The 16,493-nt window shown below is 50.1% G+C and overlaps 2 protein-coding genes across 2 annotated transcripts in view; both read left to right on the plus strand.

Annotated features, from left to right (window-relative positions):
- Positions 1-891: 891 nt before the first annotated feature.
- Positions 892-14,279, plus strand: HNRNPUL2 (heterogeneous nuclear ribonucleoprotein U like 2). Its single transcript, XM_058662899.1, has 14 exons — positions 892-1,759; positions 3,471-3,606; positions 3,854-3,930; positions 4,113-4,252; positions 8,329-8,419; positions 8,512-8,624; positions 8,837-9,100; positions 9,212-9,334; positions 9,638-9,766; positions 10,140-10,308; positions 12,091-12,291; positions 13,146-13,219; positions 13,466-13,573; positions 13,675-14,279. Exons 1-14 carry the CDS (start codon positions 1,174-1,176, stop codon positions 13,756-13,758), a joined length of 2,295 nt encoding a protein of 764 aa, XP_058518882.1. The 5' UTR covers positions 892-1,173; the 3' UTR covers positions 13,759-14,279.
- Positions 1,159-16,493, plus strand: part of GANAB (glucosidase II alpha subunit) — a 93,869-nt gene continuing 78,534 nt past the window's right edge. The window contains exon 1 of the mRNA XM_058662898.1: positions 1,159-1,164. The gene's annotated coding sequence lies outside the window, so the exon portion shown is untranslated. The remainder of the gene's footprint in view (positions 1,165-16,493) is intronic.

Below are 16,493 nucleotides of genomic sequence, written 5' to 3' on the forward strand. Positions count from 1 at the left end.
GCAGGGAGGGCGAGGTCAGTGGGCTCCCAGAGCCCCCTCAGTACACACACACAGTGGGCAGGCTGCACCAGCACCTCAGGCGCTGGTTCACAGCACTGTGGCCACCGACGCCTCGCCTCCGGCCGCTGCCCAGGCCCGGAAGCCAAATCGCAGGCCTCCTGGGCTACTCGGACAGCAAAGGGTTCGCTCTCCCGGCAGTTTGGGGGGTCCCGTGCCCCGCGCCCCACGGCCGCGCGCACGACACCTCGGCGTCCAATCACAAGCAGCTCCAGAAAAGTAATCCCGCAGAAACGACTCCGCCTCCCCAGCGGACCAATCCAGGAAAAAAAAAATCCCCCACCAGCCTGCGCCAATTAGAAAAATCCGCACGGACGCAGGCGGCCAATCACCACGAAGGACGGCGATTCAAGCTGGCCAATGAAAACGACGGGGGCGGGGCTAGATCCTCTGTTACTGGGTAGATTTGGAGGCGCTGAGCGGAGGGGCAGGTGCCCTAAGCAGTTGACTGGCACTTGTTTGGGCTCCATACGGCCGCCTCGCTTAGGAATGCAATTGCGAGTTGGCGTTCCTGCTGCGGCGCGCACAGGAAGGCCCGCAGGCGCCGGCCATCCCCGCCAGGGAGACCTGGAGTCCAGTTGGCGGGAGGGATCGTGTGGGCGGGGCGTGCGCTGACGCAGCTCCGCGCACGCGCGCCTGCGTAGAGCGGGAAGTACGGCAAGGCGCGCGCGCGCTCCCGCTTCCGTGCTACGAGGGCACTTGTGCCGCCGCCAGCTCCGACCCCCGCTGCGGCTGCGCAGTCCGACGGCGCGCGGCGATTGGCTGTAAGGCCAGGGGAGGGGCGGGAGGAAGAGGCGGGAATTCCGTCGTGGTCGGCGCGCGCGCCCGGAGGCGAACGGGGCACAAGCGAGGGGCTTGTCGAGGCCGTCGCTTCCCGGGCTGTGGTGTGTGGTGGGGCCTTGGGGAGCCGAGGCCGCGGAGGGGAGCGGGCCGGCGACACCCCGCTGCGCGCGGCCGGCGTGCGTGCGTGCGGGCGCTCGCGCGCGGGCCCAGGCCTGGCGCGGGCGGCGGAGGCGGGCGGCGGCGGCGGCGCCTGCGCGGTCGGGCTCGGTCGACGGTTCGCAGGGGAGGAGGAGGAGGAGGAGGCGGCGGGAGGCGGAGGAGGCGGCGGCGGTGATGGAGGTGAAGCGGCTGAAAGTGACCGAGCTGCGGTCGGAGCTGCAGCGGCGGGGCCTGGACTCGCGCGGCCTCAAGGTGGATCTGGCTCAGCGGCTGCAGGAGGCGCTGGACGCCGAGATGCTCGAGGACGAGGCCGGCGGTGTCGGGGCCGGGCCCGGCGGGGCCTGCAAGGCGGAGCCTCGGCCTGTGGCCGCGTCGGGCGGCGGCCCGGGCGGGGACGAGGAGGACGACGAAGAGGAGGAGGAGGAGGACGAGGAGGACGAGGAGGCGCTGCTTGAGGACGAAGACGAAGAGTCACCCCCTGCTCAGGCCGCGCAGCCGCCTCCAGAGCCTCCGGAGGCCGCAGCCATGGAGGCCGAGCCCGAGGCGGAGCCGGAGGCCGAGCCCGAGCCCGAGCCTGAGCCCGAGCCTGAGGCCGAGCCCGAGCCCGAGCCCGATGCTCCCGAAAAGGCGACGGAGGCCGCCGCCGGCTCCGGGGGGGTCAATGGTGACGAAGAGCAGGGCCCCGGCAAAGGGGAGGAAGACGAGCCCGAGGAGCGCAGCGGGGACGAGGCGCCCGGCGACAAGGCCGCGGAGGAGCCGGGTGAGGAGCTGGCCGCGGGGCCGACGCCTCGTGTCCACTGCCGGAGAGGCTTGGCCGGGGCGGGAGGGCGGCCGCGTGCACCCTGCTGGCCGGGTGCACCTGTGGAGCTGCGTCCCCTCGCACCCCGCCTTCTGCGAGCTGAGGGGCTTTGGGCCCCTGCACAGTTACGCTCAGAGAGCTGCAGGCTCGTTGGGGTACCCGATTGTGGATTTTTTTTTTTAATTTTCTCACTCGCTCTCGCCGTAAAAATAACAAGCCGTAAACTTTCATGTGTGCCCAGTCACAGTCCCATTCCTAAATGCTTGAGCCATCCCCAAACACCGGGCAGCCTAACCTTCGTCGTGCCTGAGCAGTAGGGGACAGCCCCTGGCGTGCCTGTGTTGGGTTTAATAGTTAACCAGTGGAGAAGAAGGTTTTAGTCGGGTGCCTTCAGAACATGTCAGTTGCTGCATTTGGGGTTGTGCCAGGCCCGGGCGCCGAGTCGTGCCGCTGCGTGGTGGCCCGGGCTATCATGCACCTGCCTGTGTGTTGCAGCAGCCCACTAGTCAGGCTCCTGGCTTCCTGAGTCGATGCAGTGAGATCCTGTGGGATGCGGTGCCCGGCCTTGTGGAAGGCAGTGTTTGAAATGGCCTCAGGCCTCTGGTGACCTTCCTGGGCTCCAGTCGGTCTGATCTAACAGTACCTGTCAGGAGGGGGACACCTCCAGGACTTCCCTGTCTCACTGGACGGAGTCGGTTGCTGTCAGTCTGTAATGCACGTTTTGGCCCACGGCTGAGTAAAGTGACATGATTTTAACAACAATCGGGCAACTTGCAGATTTTTTTTTCCTTTGTGCTGGAACAAAAATCCTATTATGTAGCCTTTGACTGAATATGCACCCCAAACAAGAGATTAAAATATGTCCGTGGACAAAGAGCTACTCTAAGTGAATTAATATTTTAAGACCTTTACTGTGTTGCAATAAATTTAAAAGCTTTAAAGAAAACTCCCAACTTTTTTTTCCTGTCTTCTAAACCATTACCAAATATATAACACCTTCCTGCCCCAAATTATGTGCAGTAAAGGTATAGTATTATATGTGGGTCTCTTGGGGCTTAACAGGTTTGTTTATGCTACTTTGGATAAAAAGGTCCTGCTAAAAGCATAGCTGTGTGTTATCCCCTTGATTGAGTCCACTGGCTGTATAAGAGTGGGTGGCTGTACACTTTTATTTCTTGGACACAATGTTTTGATGGGGTACAGTATGGTAACTGGGTACATAGTTTCCAGTGTCTAATGACCAGGCTGTGAGTTTTAGTACAGGACAAGCAAACTCAGAAACATTTGAAGCTCTTGTATCTTGAAGCTGTAATGCTTAGCCTACCTTAAAACCAGGTATGACAAAGATAGAATTTAAATCAACCTATGAAGGTTTTTAATGTCATACTGAAATTATTGCAGTTTGACCTGATTTAAGTAGGTAAATTTAGAATGCAAAAATTGCCCAATTTTGATCTGCTGACAGTAGCCCGTACATCCTCTTCTGCCCACCACCCCACCCCGGTGACAGACGGGAAGATGATCTCCAAGCCGAAGGTGCTGTGGATGCAGTGGACCAATGTGGCTACTTGATTAGACAGAAACTCGGGTCTCCCTTCAGTTTCTGTTGATTCTGAGCTTGTTCTACACTCCAGTATGAAAACTGCTGATTTTCTTTTCCTCCTTTTTGTAGGAGATGAACAAGATAGTGAAAAGTCAAAACCAGCAGGCTCAGATGGTGAGCGGCGGGGGGTAAAGAGACAGCGGGATGAGAAGGATGAACATGGCCGAGCTTACTATGAATTCCGAGAGGAGGCTTACCACAGCCGGTGAGGGAAACAGTCCCTTCTTAAAGGGCATATCTGATATTGATTGAAGAGTCTGGAAGGCGGGGTGCCTAAGTTGTAGCTGCAATCTGCCCTGGAAGCTCCTATTGCCCTTTCTCATTTGTTGAAAGAAGCTGTCTGCTGGGATTTGATGTTCACTGTTAGTTTTAAATGGACTTAATGTCATGCAGAGACCCCTGCAAGAAGGCTTCAGTTACATTGTGTGTGCTCTTCCTTCCTGTGTGTATAGCTCAAAGTCTCCACCACCCCCTGAAGAAGAGGCCAAAGATGAGGAGGAGGATCAGACTGTTGTGAACCTGGACACGTGTATGTATAAGGCAGACAGACTGGGGGTTTTAATGTTCTAGAAGTGGTGTTGGAGGCTAAGACTTCAGGGCCTGAAAAATGCTAGGAGATTGTTCGTTCCCGACAACTGGATATACCTGTGCTACCTTGGTCTTATCCAAGCCTTGGGTGTTATTCTGACCTGATTGCATTTTTCTTAACAGATACCTCCGATCTCCATTTCCAAGTGAGCAAAGACCGCTATGGGGGACAGCCACTTTTCTCAGAGAAGTTCCCCACCCTTTGGTCTGGGGCAAGGAGTACTTACGGAGTAACTAAAGGAAAAGTCTGCTTCGAGGCCAAGGTACTAGCTCATTGAGACCATTCGTTTGTTCGTTCATTCACTAAATTATACTGAATTTCTGTCCATCAGTATTTCATTAGTCCAGAAAGACATAAAGATTTAACAATCACCTTTGTACCAGGAGCCAAGCAGATAGACCCTTGGGGCCTTGGCTTAAGTTAGTGATGGTTCTCATTGCAGTTTTGAGTTTTGATGGTTGTTTGAGCATTGACCTTTTTGTTCTTGATTTAGTCAGAGTATCTTTTTTTAATACATTTTATTATTTTATAATACAGTTTCATATTCCCTTATCCCCTCCCCAGATCCCTCCCCCCCAGTTCCTCTTTATCATTACTAACATATAGTTCTTCATACTCAGTCATATGTCAATCATTGCGGGCAAAGACACTGGCAGAGAGTCCAGAATCCTATTGTCAAGATATAGTAAACAGTTTCATTGTAAGTCCATCTTTTTCTGGAAGTAGAAACGCATACCACACTATATCCTCACATCTAAATGTTAGTCTCAATTTCGCAGCTACTGTACATCTCCTTAAATGAAAAGTCAGGATTCAAAATCAACAATAGAAAGAAGAAATTTACAATCCCATGAAGTTAAATGACATGTTACTAGATAAGACAGTTTCCATTACACAGCTATTATACATCCCCTTAAATGAAAAGTCATGATACAAAATCAACAATAAAAAGAAAAATAGAAATTTACAATGCCTGAAGTTAAATGACATGTTACTAAATATGACAGTCTCCATTACACGGCTACTATACATCCCCTTAAATGAAGAGCCACAAAACAAAATCAACATCTGGAAGAAAAAAGAAATTAACAACATGAAGAAGTTAAATAACATGCTACTAAATGACTAATGTGTAGCTGAAGAAATGAAAATCAAGAACCTTCTTGAAGAAAATGATGCCACTGCATGATCTACGAGTCATTGAATGATTTAATCGGAAGCGTTTTGAAGAGATGAAAACAACAAAAAACAAAACCCATGCGATATAGTTTCCGCTGATCTTTGTTGAGGTGTGTCTCCAGACAATAAGCAGATGGGTTTTGTTTTTTAATCCATTCTGCTAATCTATGGCGTTTGATTGAGCTTAAGTCATTTACATTCAGAGTTTAATATACATGGATGTTACTTTGGTCCTGTCATTTTAGGAATGGGTTGTTCACTGGTTTAGTCTTCTGTTGTCATTTCACTGGGATGTTCTTCACATTTGCCTTTGGTTTTGGTAGGTGCTATTCCTCTTCTCTGTCAAGAGGACTTCTTGACGTATCATTTGTAAGGCAGGTTTGGAAAAGGCAAATTCTTTTTTTTTTTTCTTATGGGGCAAATTCTTTTAGCTTTTCTTTACTGTGGAAGAATTTCATTTCATTTTCAAAGACAAAGGTTTTTTTTTTTTTTTTTTAAGATTTATTCATTTTTTTACAGCCAGATATACACAGAGGAGGAGAGACAGAGAGGAAGACCTTCCGTCCAATGATTCACTCCCCAAGTGAGCCGCAACGGGCCGGTGCGCGCCAATCCAAAGCCGGGAACCAGGAACCTCTTCCAGGCCTCCCACGCGGGTGCAGTGTCCCAATGCATTGGGCCGTCCTCAACTGCTTTCCCAGGCCACAAGCAGGGAGCTGGATGGGAAGTGGAGCTGCTGGGATTAGAACCGGTGGCCATATGGGATCCTGGGGCATTCAGGGCGAGGACTTTAGCCGCTAGGCCACGCTGCCGGGCCCGAAAGACAAAGTTTTGCTGGATATGTTATCCTAGACCGACAATTTTTTTCTTTTAGAATCTGGAATATGTCACTTCATTCTCTTCTTGCCTGTAGAGTTTCCTGTGAGAGATCTCCTGTGAGCTTAATTGGCATTCCTTTATATGTCAATTGATTTTTTTTCACGTGCACATTTAAGGATCTTTTCCTTATGTTTGGTTGAAGAGAGCTTGATTATCATATGTCGTGGTGAAGATCGCTTTTGATCAAGCCTGTTGGGAGTTCTGTGCTCCTCCTGGAACTTGTTTCCCAATTCTTTCTCCAGATTTGGGAAATTTTCCTTTATTATTTCATTAAATACATTTGTAGGGCCCGGCGGCATGGCCTAGCAGCTAAAGTCCTCGCCTTGAACGCCCCAGGATCCCATATGGGCGCTGGTTCTAATCCCGGCTGCTTCACTTGCCATCCAGCTCCCTGCTTGTGGCCTGGGAAAGCAGTCGAGGACGGCCCAAAGCTTTGGAACCCTGCACCCATGTGGGAGAACTGGAAGAGGTTCCTGGTTCCCAGCTTTGGATCGGCGCAGCACCGGCCCGTTGCGGCTCACTTGGGGAGTGAAACATCGGATGGAAGATCTTCCTCTCTGTCTGTCCTCCTCTGTATATCCAGCTTTCCAATAATAATAAAATCTTTAAAAAGAAAATACATTTGTAAACTCAGCTTCTCTCTCTGCACCTTCTGGGACTCCCATAACTCTTATATTTGGCCTCTTAATAGTGTCTTTCAATTCTTGAATACTTTTTTTGGCCTGATCCAGCTCTGCTTCCAGCTTTTTGTTTGCTTCCCCCTGATGACAGGAAATACCTTCCAATTCTGAGATTCTTTCTTCTGCTTTCTTCATTCTATTTTGGAGACTCACTACTGTACTCTTGATTTGCTCTACTGTGTTCTTAATTTCTGATATACCAGTCTTGATTTGCTTTATTGCTTCCTTAAATTCTTTGAACTCTTGCATGAGCTTCTCATTGTTGATCAGAATCTTTAAAATGAGTCTTATGGATTCTATGTGCCCCTTTTTCTCGATGTCTTCCTCAGTTAACTCTGAGGTTGGCATAGGCTTTTGCTCCTTTACAGGGAAGTCTTCAGTAATATTCATTATGCCTTTGTCTCTTCTTTTGCTCTTGTTCATTGTACTACTGGTTAGCAGAGTCCTTGGGGCAGGTTTCTAAGCTTTGTCACCCACAGGTCTACAATGTGATTTTACTTATTGCGGTTGGTACACAACTTTTTCGTTGCAGCCACTTGTGCCACAACCTCCAGCGAGTTCCAGGTCTGGGTTCTTATGTCAGATTTCCACCCGTGGTCTCCACAGCCCCAGCTCTTGGCTCACCACTCTCCACCTCCTGTGATACTGTGCTGAGGCTGCACTGTTGTCACTGCAACCTTTCTCCCACTTCCGGTTACAGCAGGTCCCAGGATTAGAGAAACACCAGGTGTCCTATATAATTAGGTTGTTGGTGGTGCTGATCTTGCCGGAACCTGTTGGACTTTAGGTTTGGGTGCCACACGGGCCTGTTTTGACCGGTACGCTGCCAGAGTCTGTTAATTTCCTGTGCGACCTTTGCTATCACGGACCTCAGCAAGTTCTCGTGAGAGCACATGCGCAGTAGTTCACTATTGTCCCCTGCAGTCCCAAAGCTATTGCCACAGTGCCCAAAATGGCGCCTGATATACAACCGCTACAGTTCTTGATCTGCTGCCCATCAGATCCGAGGGCTACCCAGACCTGTCCTGGGTGGAACCCGTAGAATGCCACGTCGTTGCAGTTCACTGAGACAGAAATGAGCTCACTCCCAGCTCAGCGCATGCTCCGTCCCTTCCCTTGCCCTTTCCTCCTTACGCAAAATGGCGCCCAATTCAGCTCTAAAGAGCTGACTGGGCTGTGGAATCCACCCTGTTCTCGCACTGCCCATCTGAGATCTGCTGCTCTGTCTCTGCTCCTGGTCAAATCAAACAGACCAGCAGAACGGACAGTTTTTTGTCTGGGTTCACCACCCGAGCTCCCAGTGAAAGTCCCTTCCCACCTGGTTGCCGGTGGCGTTCCGGATGCTGTGGAGTTCAGATCGCCATGCTGGAGTATCAGTCTCTGCAACACCACGCCGCTGTGTCCGCTGCTTTTCTGTGTCAGTCAGTCTCCAGGTACCCCTCTGCTGTTGTTCTGTCCCTTCCTATTTCCTGAAATATGTCCTCTCTGCTTCATCCTAATTAAATGTTTTTCTGTCCACATAAACGTGTCCTTACCCTATTCCACCATCTTGATTCTCCTAGTCAGAGTATCTTAAGAGTTTCTTTTCTAACTTTGCCAGGTGACCCAGAATCTCCCAATGAAAGAAGGCTGTACAGAAGTTTCTCTCCTTCGAGTTGGGTGGTCTGTTGATTTTTCCCGTCCACAGCTTGGTAAAAACTATTATTTTTAACCTCTGTACTAGTATTTCCCTTACTTTATGGGAAGTTTGCCTGAAAGTAACAAAATTTGTTGCCTGTTTTAGGTGAAGATGAATTTTCTTATGGTTTTGATGGACGAGGACTCAAGGCAGAGAACGGACAGTTTGAGGAGTTTGGCCAGACTTTTGGAGAGAGTGATGTCATTGGCTGTTTCGCGGTGAGTGCTCCAGGAAGTTGTGGATCCATGGCAAGAAGTGGGTGGAAGGCAGCAGGAGTTCAGTTTTGTTTCCCGTCAACTGCTGTCTGGTGTATTTTATGCATAGCTTGTTTAATTGTGTTCTGCATCATTTGGAGTAAAAACATCATCAAATTGTAAAATTTACTCAATCTCCAGCCCTTGACAATTACTCTTGCCCTTTGTTATTGTAGAATTTTGAGAATGAAGAAATAGAACTTTCTTTCTCCAAGAATGGAGAAAATCTCGGTGTGGCATTCCGGATCAGCAAGGAGTCCCTGGCAGAGCGGGCGCTTCTACCCCATGTCCTCTGCAAAAATTGTGTTGTAGAATTAAACTTTGGTCAGAAGGAGGCGCCTTTCTTCCCACTGCCAGAAGAGTTTGTGTTCATCCACGCCGTGCCTGTTGAAGAGCGTGTGCGCACTGCAGTCCCTCCCAAGACCATAGAGGAGTGTGAGGTATGTCCAGCGGTGTGTGGGCATACTGGGGCAATGGACAGTGTTCTCAAATTGCATCTTATAAATGTGACCCTTACTGACTGAACATTCTCTGTAATGTAATGAATGCAGGTGATTCTGATGGTGGGACTTCCTGGCTCTGGAAAGACTCAGTGGGCACTGAACTACGCAAAAGAAAATCCTGAGAAAAGATACAATGTCCTGGGGGCTGAGACTGTGCTCAATCAGATGAGGGTGAGTTGCCAGGGAGGGGAGGGAATCAAGGAACTACCTAGCTCTCGTTCTCAGCAAAGTGTCTGAGGAAGGGATCCCCAGAGAAATAAATGAATTTTTCTGTTTTATGTGGAATTTTTTTCCCTGCTGTGCAGATAAACTATGGAAAATACTCAGGTTGATGCTAAAAAAGATTATTGTGGGAAGTGAAGTACTTTCAAAGCTCTGAGGACATGAATGAGTTGGCTGCAGAGTGGGCGCTGACTCGTGGGCTGCCAGTTAGTGTCTTACTCCTCGTGTTTCTCCTGTTTTCAAACTCGTCAGATGAAGGGACCGGAGGAGCCAGAGATGGACCCCAAAAGCCGAGATCTGTTAGTTCAGCAAGCCTCCCAGTGCCTTAGTAAACTGGTCCAGATTGCTTCCCGGACAAAGAGGAACTTCATCCTTGATCAGGTACTGTTCAAAATGAAGGAAGGTTCAGAGATAAAATTTTAATATCCATTTAATCCAGAAAAGCTCAGTTGAAGGTGGGTTCCATTTGTGCAGAGACACTGAGCTGAGGAACAGAATTCTCAAACCCCATTACCATGCAGCTGTATGTTTCGGCTGTAATGCTTTTGGACATTCCTGAGGTGTTCCTCAGGAGTGCTTCCCCCTGAGTGGGAGGGCCCAAGTTGTGGAGCACGTGACTGGGGCAGTGGAAGGAAAGTTAGAACTATGGGTTCTTAATCCTGCCACTTCCTAAGTTTGTGATAGTTCTGAAAGATCTGTCTTTTGGTTTAATTTGGTAATGTTTAATGTTTAACGTCCCTCCTTCCTCTCCTAGTGTAATGTGTACAACTCGGGCCAGCGGCGGAAACTCCTCCTGTTCAAGACCTTCTCTCGGAAGGCAGTGGTAGTGGTCCCTAAGGAGGAGGACTGGAAGAAGAGGCTGGAGCTGAGGAAGGAGGTGGAAGGGGACGATGTGCCTGAGTCCATAATGCTGGAGATGAAAGGTGGGCTGGGACCATGCTGGCAGGAGTCTAGTTCCAGATCAGGGTGCACCATGTGGAGGCCTCCCCGCAACAGCCCACCGCATGTAAAGTGTAAACCTTAGGAGCAATTTGATGAATGTGAGTGAGCAGAGAAGCAGAGCCCTTCAATTTGTTATGGAGAAGATACAGAGAGAGGTTTAGGGAGAGACCACAGAGACACTAAAACACTAGGGAAGAAGCTGTATTCAGTCAGCAGTTCGTTAAGTAAGTATGTATTGTGAATATTTGGCACTACTGTAGACAGGAAGGTAACTGAGGTGAAACTTGGCCTTCATGGAATTGAGAGTACGTGGAAGGAGTTAGTTATGATTCAAGTTAAAACTGTTTACTGGGGGTGAATCTTGATTTCTAGAAATCTTAACTAGAATGAGTGGCATTAGAGCACAGGGGCCACGGGAGGCCAGAGGGACCATGGTGACTGTCGCTTCTCCCTGCCCTTCCCTTTAGTCATTTTCCCCATGCTGCCTTTGTCTGGCAGCAGCCCTCTCCCCTGACATCTGTACCCCAGCTCCTTGAGTTCTGACAGTGCCCAAGTGGGGGACCTTTGGTGACTGGGATCTTCCAGGTTTATTCAGAATGAACCATGCCAATCCATCATTATTCCTGTGGCATCCAGAGGAATTTTTTGAGCTTTACAAAGCTCGGGATTAGCTGGATTGCTTTTACTGTTGGTGAGAGGGGTGATGTCCAGCACGCATTGAGGCTGTCCTGTGAGGCTGGCATCTCCTAAGAGCACTACTCTGAGTTACTCCCTTTCTGCCGCAGTTCTTTGTTCATGTGGCTGGAAAGCATTGGAAGATACCCAAGGGCCCGACGCCGTGGCCTAGCGGCTAAAGTGCTTGCCTTAAATGCGCTGGATCCCGTATGGGTGCCGGTTCTAATCCTGGCAGCCCCGCTTCCCATCCAGCTCCCTACTTGTGACCTGGGAAAGCCTTGGGACCCTGCACCCATGTGGGAGACCTGGAAGAGAGGTTCCTGGCTCCTGGTTTTGGTTCGGCTGTTACGGTCACTTGGGGAGTGAATCATCGGACAGAAGATCTTCCTCTCTGTCTCTCTCTCTGTATATCTGTCTTTGGGATTAAAATAAAATAAATCTTAAAAAAAAATGACCCATGTACTTGGACTCCTGCTGTTCATGTGGGAGACCCCAGTCAGAGTTCTAGGCTCCTGGCCTTAACTTTGCCCAGTTCTGGCGATTGTGGCCATTTGGGAAGTAAACCAGCTAATGGAAGATCTCTTTTCCCTCTCTATAACTCTTGTCTTTCAAATAAATCTCGAAGAAAAAAAAGAATGAAGGCCCCAGTGAAATTCCACTGGGACTCGGCCTCTAACCTGAGGTCCACAGACTGGCAGTCTGCACAGGTGGTCACGTGTCGCTGCATAGATGCCTTTGGGCTTGGACAGTTCTCTTTAAATGTTCTATCTCAGCACCTTATCTAATCATCCCCAAACTTTTCCAGTTAGCCTCTGTGCATTCTGTCCTGATAAGAAATCTAACTCTTTTCACTGCTAATTTAGTCTGGATAACTTGCGAACTTGGAAATCTACAATTTGTGGGTAGTTCTGTGCTTAGAGCTGTAGCAATCTAGGGAACATGGAATGGGATGGCTTCATCGTGAGCCGATGGAGCTAGCGTGTTAGGAGAAGCGGCTGGAAAATCTGCTTCCTGCGGTTGTTTTCATGATGAGTTCTTGCCCATCTATACACTTTTTAGGCACACAAGCTTCTCTCTTACCCTTGTAGCCAACTTCTCGCTGCCTGAAAAATGCGACTATCTGGATGCAGTGACCTACGGGGAGCTGGAGAAGGAGGAAGCCCAGCCCATTGTCACCAAGTACCGGGAGGAGGCCCGGAAGCAGCTGCCCCCCTCTGAGAAGCGGACTAACCGCCGCAACAACCGCAACAAGCGCAACCGGCAGAACCGAAGCCGGGGCCAAGGCTACGGTGAGTCCTGGGCACCCGCCAGCCCCAGCCTGATTTGTTGTTTGTGAAGATCACCACAAGATCTTGAGGGAGGGCCAAGGAAACCAGGGAAGTGTCTTCCTGGTGGAGCTTGTTCTTCATGTGCCCTTACAGTCTTGGGCTGTTTCCATAACCCGTCAACCAAAAAAGGGAGTTGCTTTTCAGTTTCCTTTGAAAAGCAGTACTGTGCCTTCTCATCTGTCTAGCTGTCATTGAACATTCTCCGCCTCACCGTTCCAGTCTAAAAGATTGGTGAAGTCAGGCTGTCAGATTGGCTTGCTGCTTTGTCTTAGATCTACCTGTCTCTAGAGAGCAGGTCAATTGGTGGAGGTGGGGGTGGTTTACGTGTGTGGGGGGGCATGTGTGTGAGTGTGGTCTATGTGTGTAACTGTAAATCACTGCCATGCCCTGGAGTGCCCTGGATTTCCTGCCTTCTAGCAACATGCTTTCTGTTGACTGTTTCCCGGAATTGGAAGGGTATGGGCTCTGATACCTGAGCCTACTCCTGGGGCTGAAAGTGTGACTCCACATATGGCAGTTTTTACTTAGGTTTCTAACTCTGCCATGTATCCTTTTGCCATTTAAATGTTTTACAGGAATTGGGGAGCTTCAAAAGCAAAGTGGCTTGGTTCTCCTGTGTTTGCATTCATTCCTCTGCCCTCCCCCCTTCAGACTTAAGGTCCTGGCTAGTGCTTGGGTTAAGATTGTGTGAGCCTGGCCACAGCAGGCCTCCTAATCCCCCAGAGTTGCCTTTGGCTCCAGCCTTTCAGTTTCCATTCAAGGGGAGCCAGGACCCCATGCCAGCCGTCTGAGCGCGCTCTCCATTTCTCTTCCAGTGGGCGGGCAGCGCCGAGGCTACGACAACCGGGCCTACGGGCAGCAGTACTGGGGGCAGTCTGGAAACAGAGGGGTGAGTGCAGCTCTCCTCTGCTCCTCCCTCTGGGCCGTGGTAGCCATTCCTGCTGGCTTGGGGGAGCAGAGGGGTTTGGGCTGTTTTCTCAGGGTGTAGGGATTTGCCCATTTAATTAGTCCTGGAAGACTATTCTGGGGAAATGGACCCTGCTTATATGCCATCAAGCTAACATGTCATGTAAGGGGCTAACGGTGGGCTGTGGGGCTGCAAAGCCCTGACCTTTCCTGCTCTTTCCTTTCTCAGGGTTACCGTAACTTCTATGATCGATACCGGGGAGACTATGATCGATTCTACGGGCGAGATTATGAGTACAACAGATACAGGGACTATTACAGACAGTACAACCGGGATGTGAGTATCTGTTTGGGCCGATCGAGGGTGGCAGGGTGAGCATCGTCCTTCCTCCACAGCTGGCATCGGCTTCTGGTGATGGGGTTCTCCCTCTCTTCCAGTGGCAGAATTACTACTACCACCACCCCCAGGACAGAGACCGATACTACAGGAACTACTACGGTGGTTACCAGGGGTATCGGTGAAGCCCCTGCTATTGACGCCTGTCAGCCATGAAGCTGAATCTGGGGGTGCCAGCACCCCCCAAAACACAACCAAGGAAAACAGGGGCTGTCGGGGTGGGGGCTGAGCTGCCAGGGAGGGATGGTGGGGGGAGGGTACGCAAGCAGGGGTGGGGGAGGGGGGTGGAAACAAACCACAAAACTGTACATTTTTTTTAAAGTTTGTTGAAAAGAATATTGTCTTATTCTATAAAACATTTCAAACCTAGGTAGGTATTTGTAATCAAAAAAAATTTTTGCTGAAAAAGCAGCACTTAGGGCTGCCTGTTCTGTACCCTGCAGTTGGACAGGAAAAGAACTGAAAACGTCACCCTTCTGATAGATTTAAGGTAGCTGAACTGGCAGCCAAGCAACGGCAAATGGAGAGGATGGGAAGGCAGCGTGGGGGTTCTCCCCAGACAGGTAGCAGCAGGCAGGAATGGGCACAGAGTGAGCTTGTGACCAGGCAGTGAAAATAAACTATTGGCTCTTATCAATCACTTGCACCAACTAACCGTTTGTATTTTCTTTACCGACCTTTCCCTCTTGGGATAATTGGTCTGGTGGGCTGGGAGGCCAGCATGTCCCAATCACCACTTGGCTGTGCCTTCCTGTTGTTTGGCCAAGGCATGGAGACTGCCAGTGAGTGGTTCTGTTCTTTGGGGTTCCCAAGCCACAGCAGCATGGGGAGTACTCTCGACTGCAGAGCAGACTAGCTTGCCCCCTCTGCGTACCCATTCACGAAGTCCCATCAAGTCTTGGGCAGAATGAGACTGCAGCGGTCAGCCTGAAGATGGGGATTAACCAGCCAGTCTGTCTTCCAGGGTTGAGAGAGGCACGGGGTCTCTGAAACCATCTGTCCTCTTGGAGAAGGAGGTTTCTCAGGGTTTCAGCTCACACAGTAAATGCAGCAGGATATGTATATAGGTGAATCCTGTGGTCGGGCTCCGGGGCCCAGGTGCTGAGAATAGCAACTATTTTATACAGAATGGAGGATTCGCACCCTGCTGGGTTTTTTGATACACAGGTAGGGAGTGAATAGAAAAGGGGGGTGGGATGGCAGCTCCGTGGCTGCTGAGGTGTGATTAGAGTGGGTGTGAATGTGTGCACATGTATGTGTGTGTGTATGTGTGTGTGGAAGAGAACACCTCTTCCACCTTGAAACAGGACTCGGGTGCTTTCCCTGTGTGTCCCCAGAGGCTTCCAAGCCACAAGATGGCCCCTGGGGGAGTCGTGTTTGTAACTTTACTAACCCCTTTCAATGCTTGACAGCTGAAGATTGCTGGATTTAAGAATATGGGTGGGATGTGGGAATGCTTTATCAGATATTTAGCTTCAGTTTTAATCCATTCTCCTGCTCAGCATTGTGTCAGCCAGGAGCTTACTCAGCAGACACCACCTACTGTAGCACTTCCTAGCAAGAGAAAGCCCTGGGTTGCGACTAGAAAAAGCTTCGCTCGTTTCCTCCCCTTGGCATCTGTGGAAGATTTTGTGCGGAGATTTGGTCTTGTCCCACTGTTACTGCCATGCCATGCGGTCCTTCTCCAGGTGTACACACCGCATCCTGGTCCTCAGTGTCAGGACACGCTCTTCTGCTCTGCTGTCTCTGGCCCCGAGGCCGTAGCCGGGGCTGGTGGAGGGGTCGGTGGTGTCATCCACAGGATGTGTGTGCGACAGTGGGTCCAGTGACTGCATGAACTTTTCTGTAACCCACTAACTCCTTGTTAAGAGTTTGAGAAAACTTTGCTCTTAGCATCTGGGCAAGGAGGTGAAAACTGGAGCCCAAAAAAACTCCCTTAGGGCAAGGTTATGGTACAAAGGTTTGAACTTGAGGCAGAGGCTGCCATGCTTTTTTCAGATGCTGAAGCCCTCCAGTGAATAGCCTTTTCCTGGTGGTCAGACAGGGACCTGGAGGTGCTAGGACCCTCAGACGGGGACAAAGCTCAAACTGCTTGGGGATTCTGGGGGTGGGGTGGGGGGCTTTTTTACATTGTTCTAGGTGGGTGAAGAGTACAGCTGCCACATCCTGGTTTCTAAGAGAGCACGGGCAACAGCAGTGGATGTCTGCTTTTGTTTCTGTCTGTCCATTTTTATTATGAAAACAATGTTCAGGGGGTGTATGTGGATTATGACAACAGTCCTTAGAAGACTTGTTTAGTGTTTTATCAGACGTCTGTTGTAGTTGTTTTAGATGAAAAGCTTGTCAGAAACACCACGTGGAGCCTGTCAATGTTTTTGCACAACCTGTAAAGCATTCTTGGAAGTGGCCAGTAAAAAAGGGTTTTACCATTAAAAAAAAAAATGTAACTGTGTCATTGTTTACATCTGTAACTTTTCCCTCCCCTGTTCTCATTACAACATTCTGGCAAAAATGTAGGCACCACAGTGTCCAGTTTTAGAATAAATCACCATTTGGACTGAATCCACCCTCCTGTGGCTGCACTGACTGGGGCGGAGTCTGTCACCGGGCCCTTCGGTTTTTTGCATTTTTAATCCTGGAGGTTGTCCTTGCTGAGCTGCTCCTCCCTCCAACCCTGTCTGGACCTGGCAGCCAGCCACCTCGGTCTACTTGGTGCTCCTGTTGGACACAGAGTCGGAGCTGCTGGAACAGAGGAGAATGAATGGCAGCTCACAGCCTGTATTTGGCCTATGCTAAAGCCAGCTAGGAGGCTGCGTTTGGGAAGGCAGCTAAGTCTGTTCACCTAGGTGGAAAAGCCCAC

This window comes from Ochotona princeps, chromosome 4, assembly GCF_030435755.1.
Source record: "Ochotona princeps isolate mOchPri1 chromosome 4, mOchPri1.hap1, whole genome shotgun sequence".
Taxonomy (NCBI): domain Eukaryota; kingdom Metazoa; phylum Chordata; class Mammalia; order Lagomorpha; family Ochotonidae; genus Ochotona; species Ochotona princeps.

Bases quoted from the DNA above. Each gene is read 5' to 3' on its own strand.
- HNRNPUL2 (XM_058662899.1), top strand. From the start codon at position 1,174: ATGGAGGTGAAGCGGCTGAAAGTGACCGAGCTGCGGTCGGAGCTGCAG. The intron at 3,931-4,112 runs GTATGTATAAGG...TTTTCTTAACAG, and splicing joins TGTTGTGAACCTGGACACGT to ATACCTCCGATCTCCATTTC. The intron at 9,101-9,211 runs GTATGTCCAGCG...TAATGAATGCAG, and splicing joins AGACCATAGAGGAGTGTGAG to GTGATTCTGATGGTGGGACT.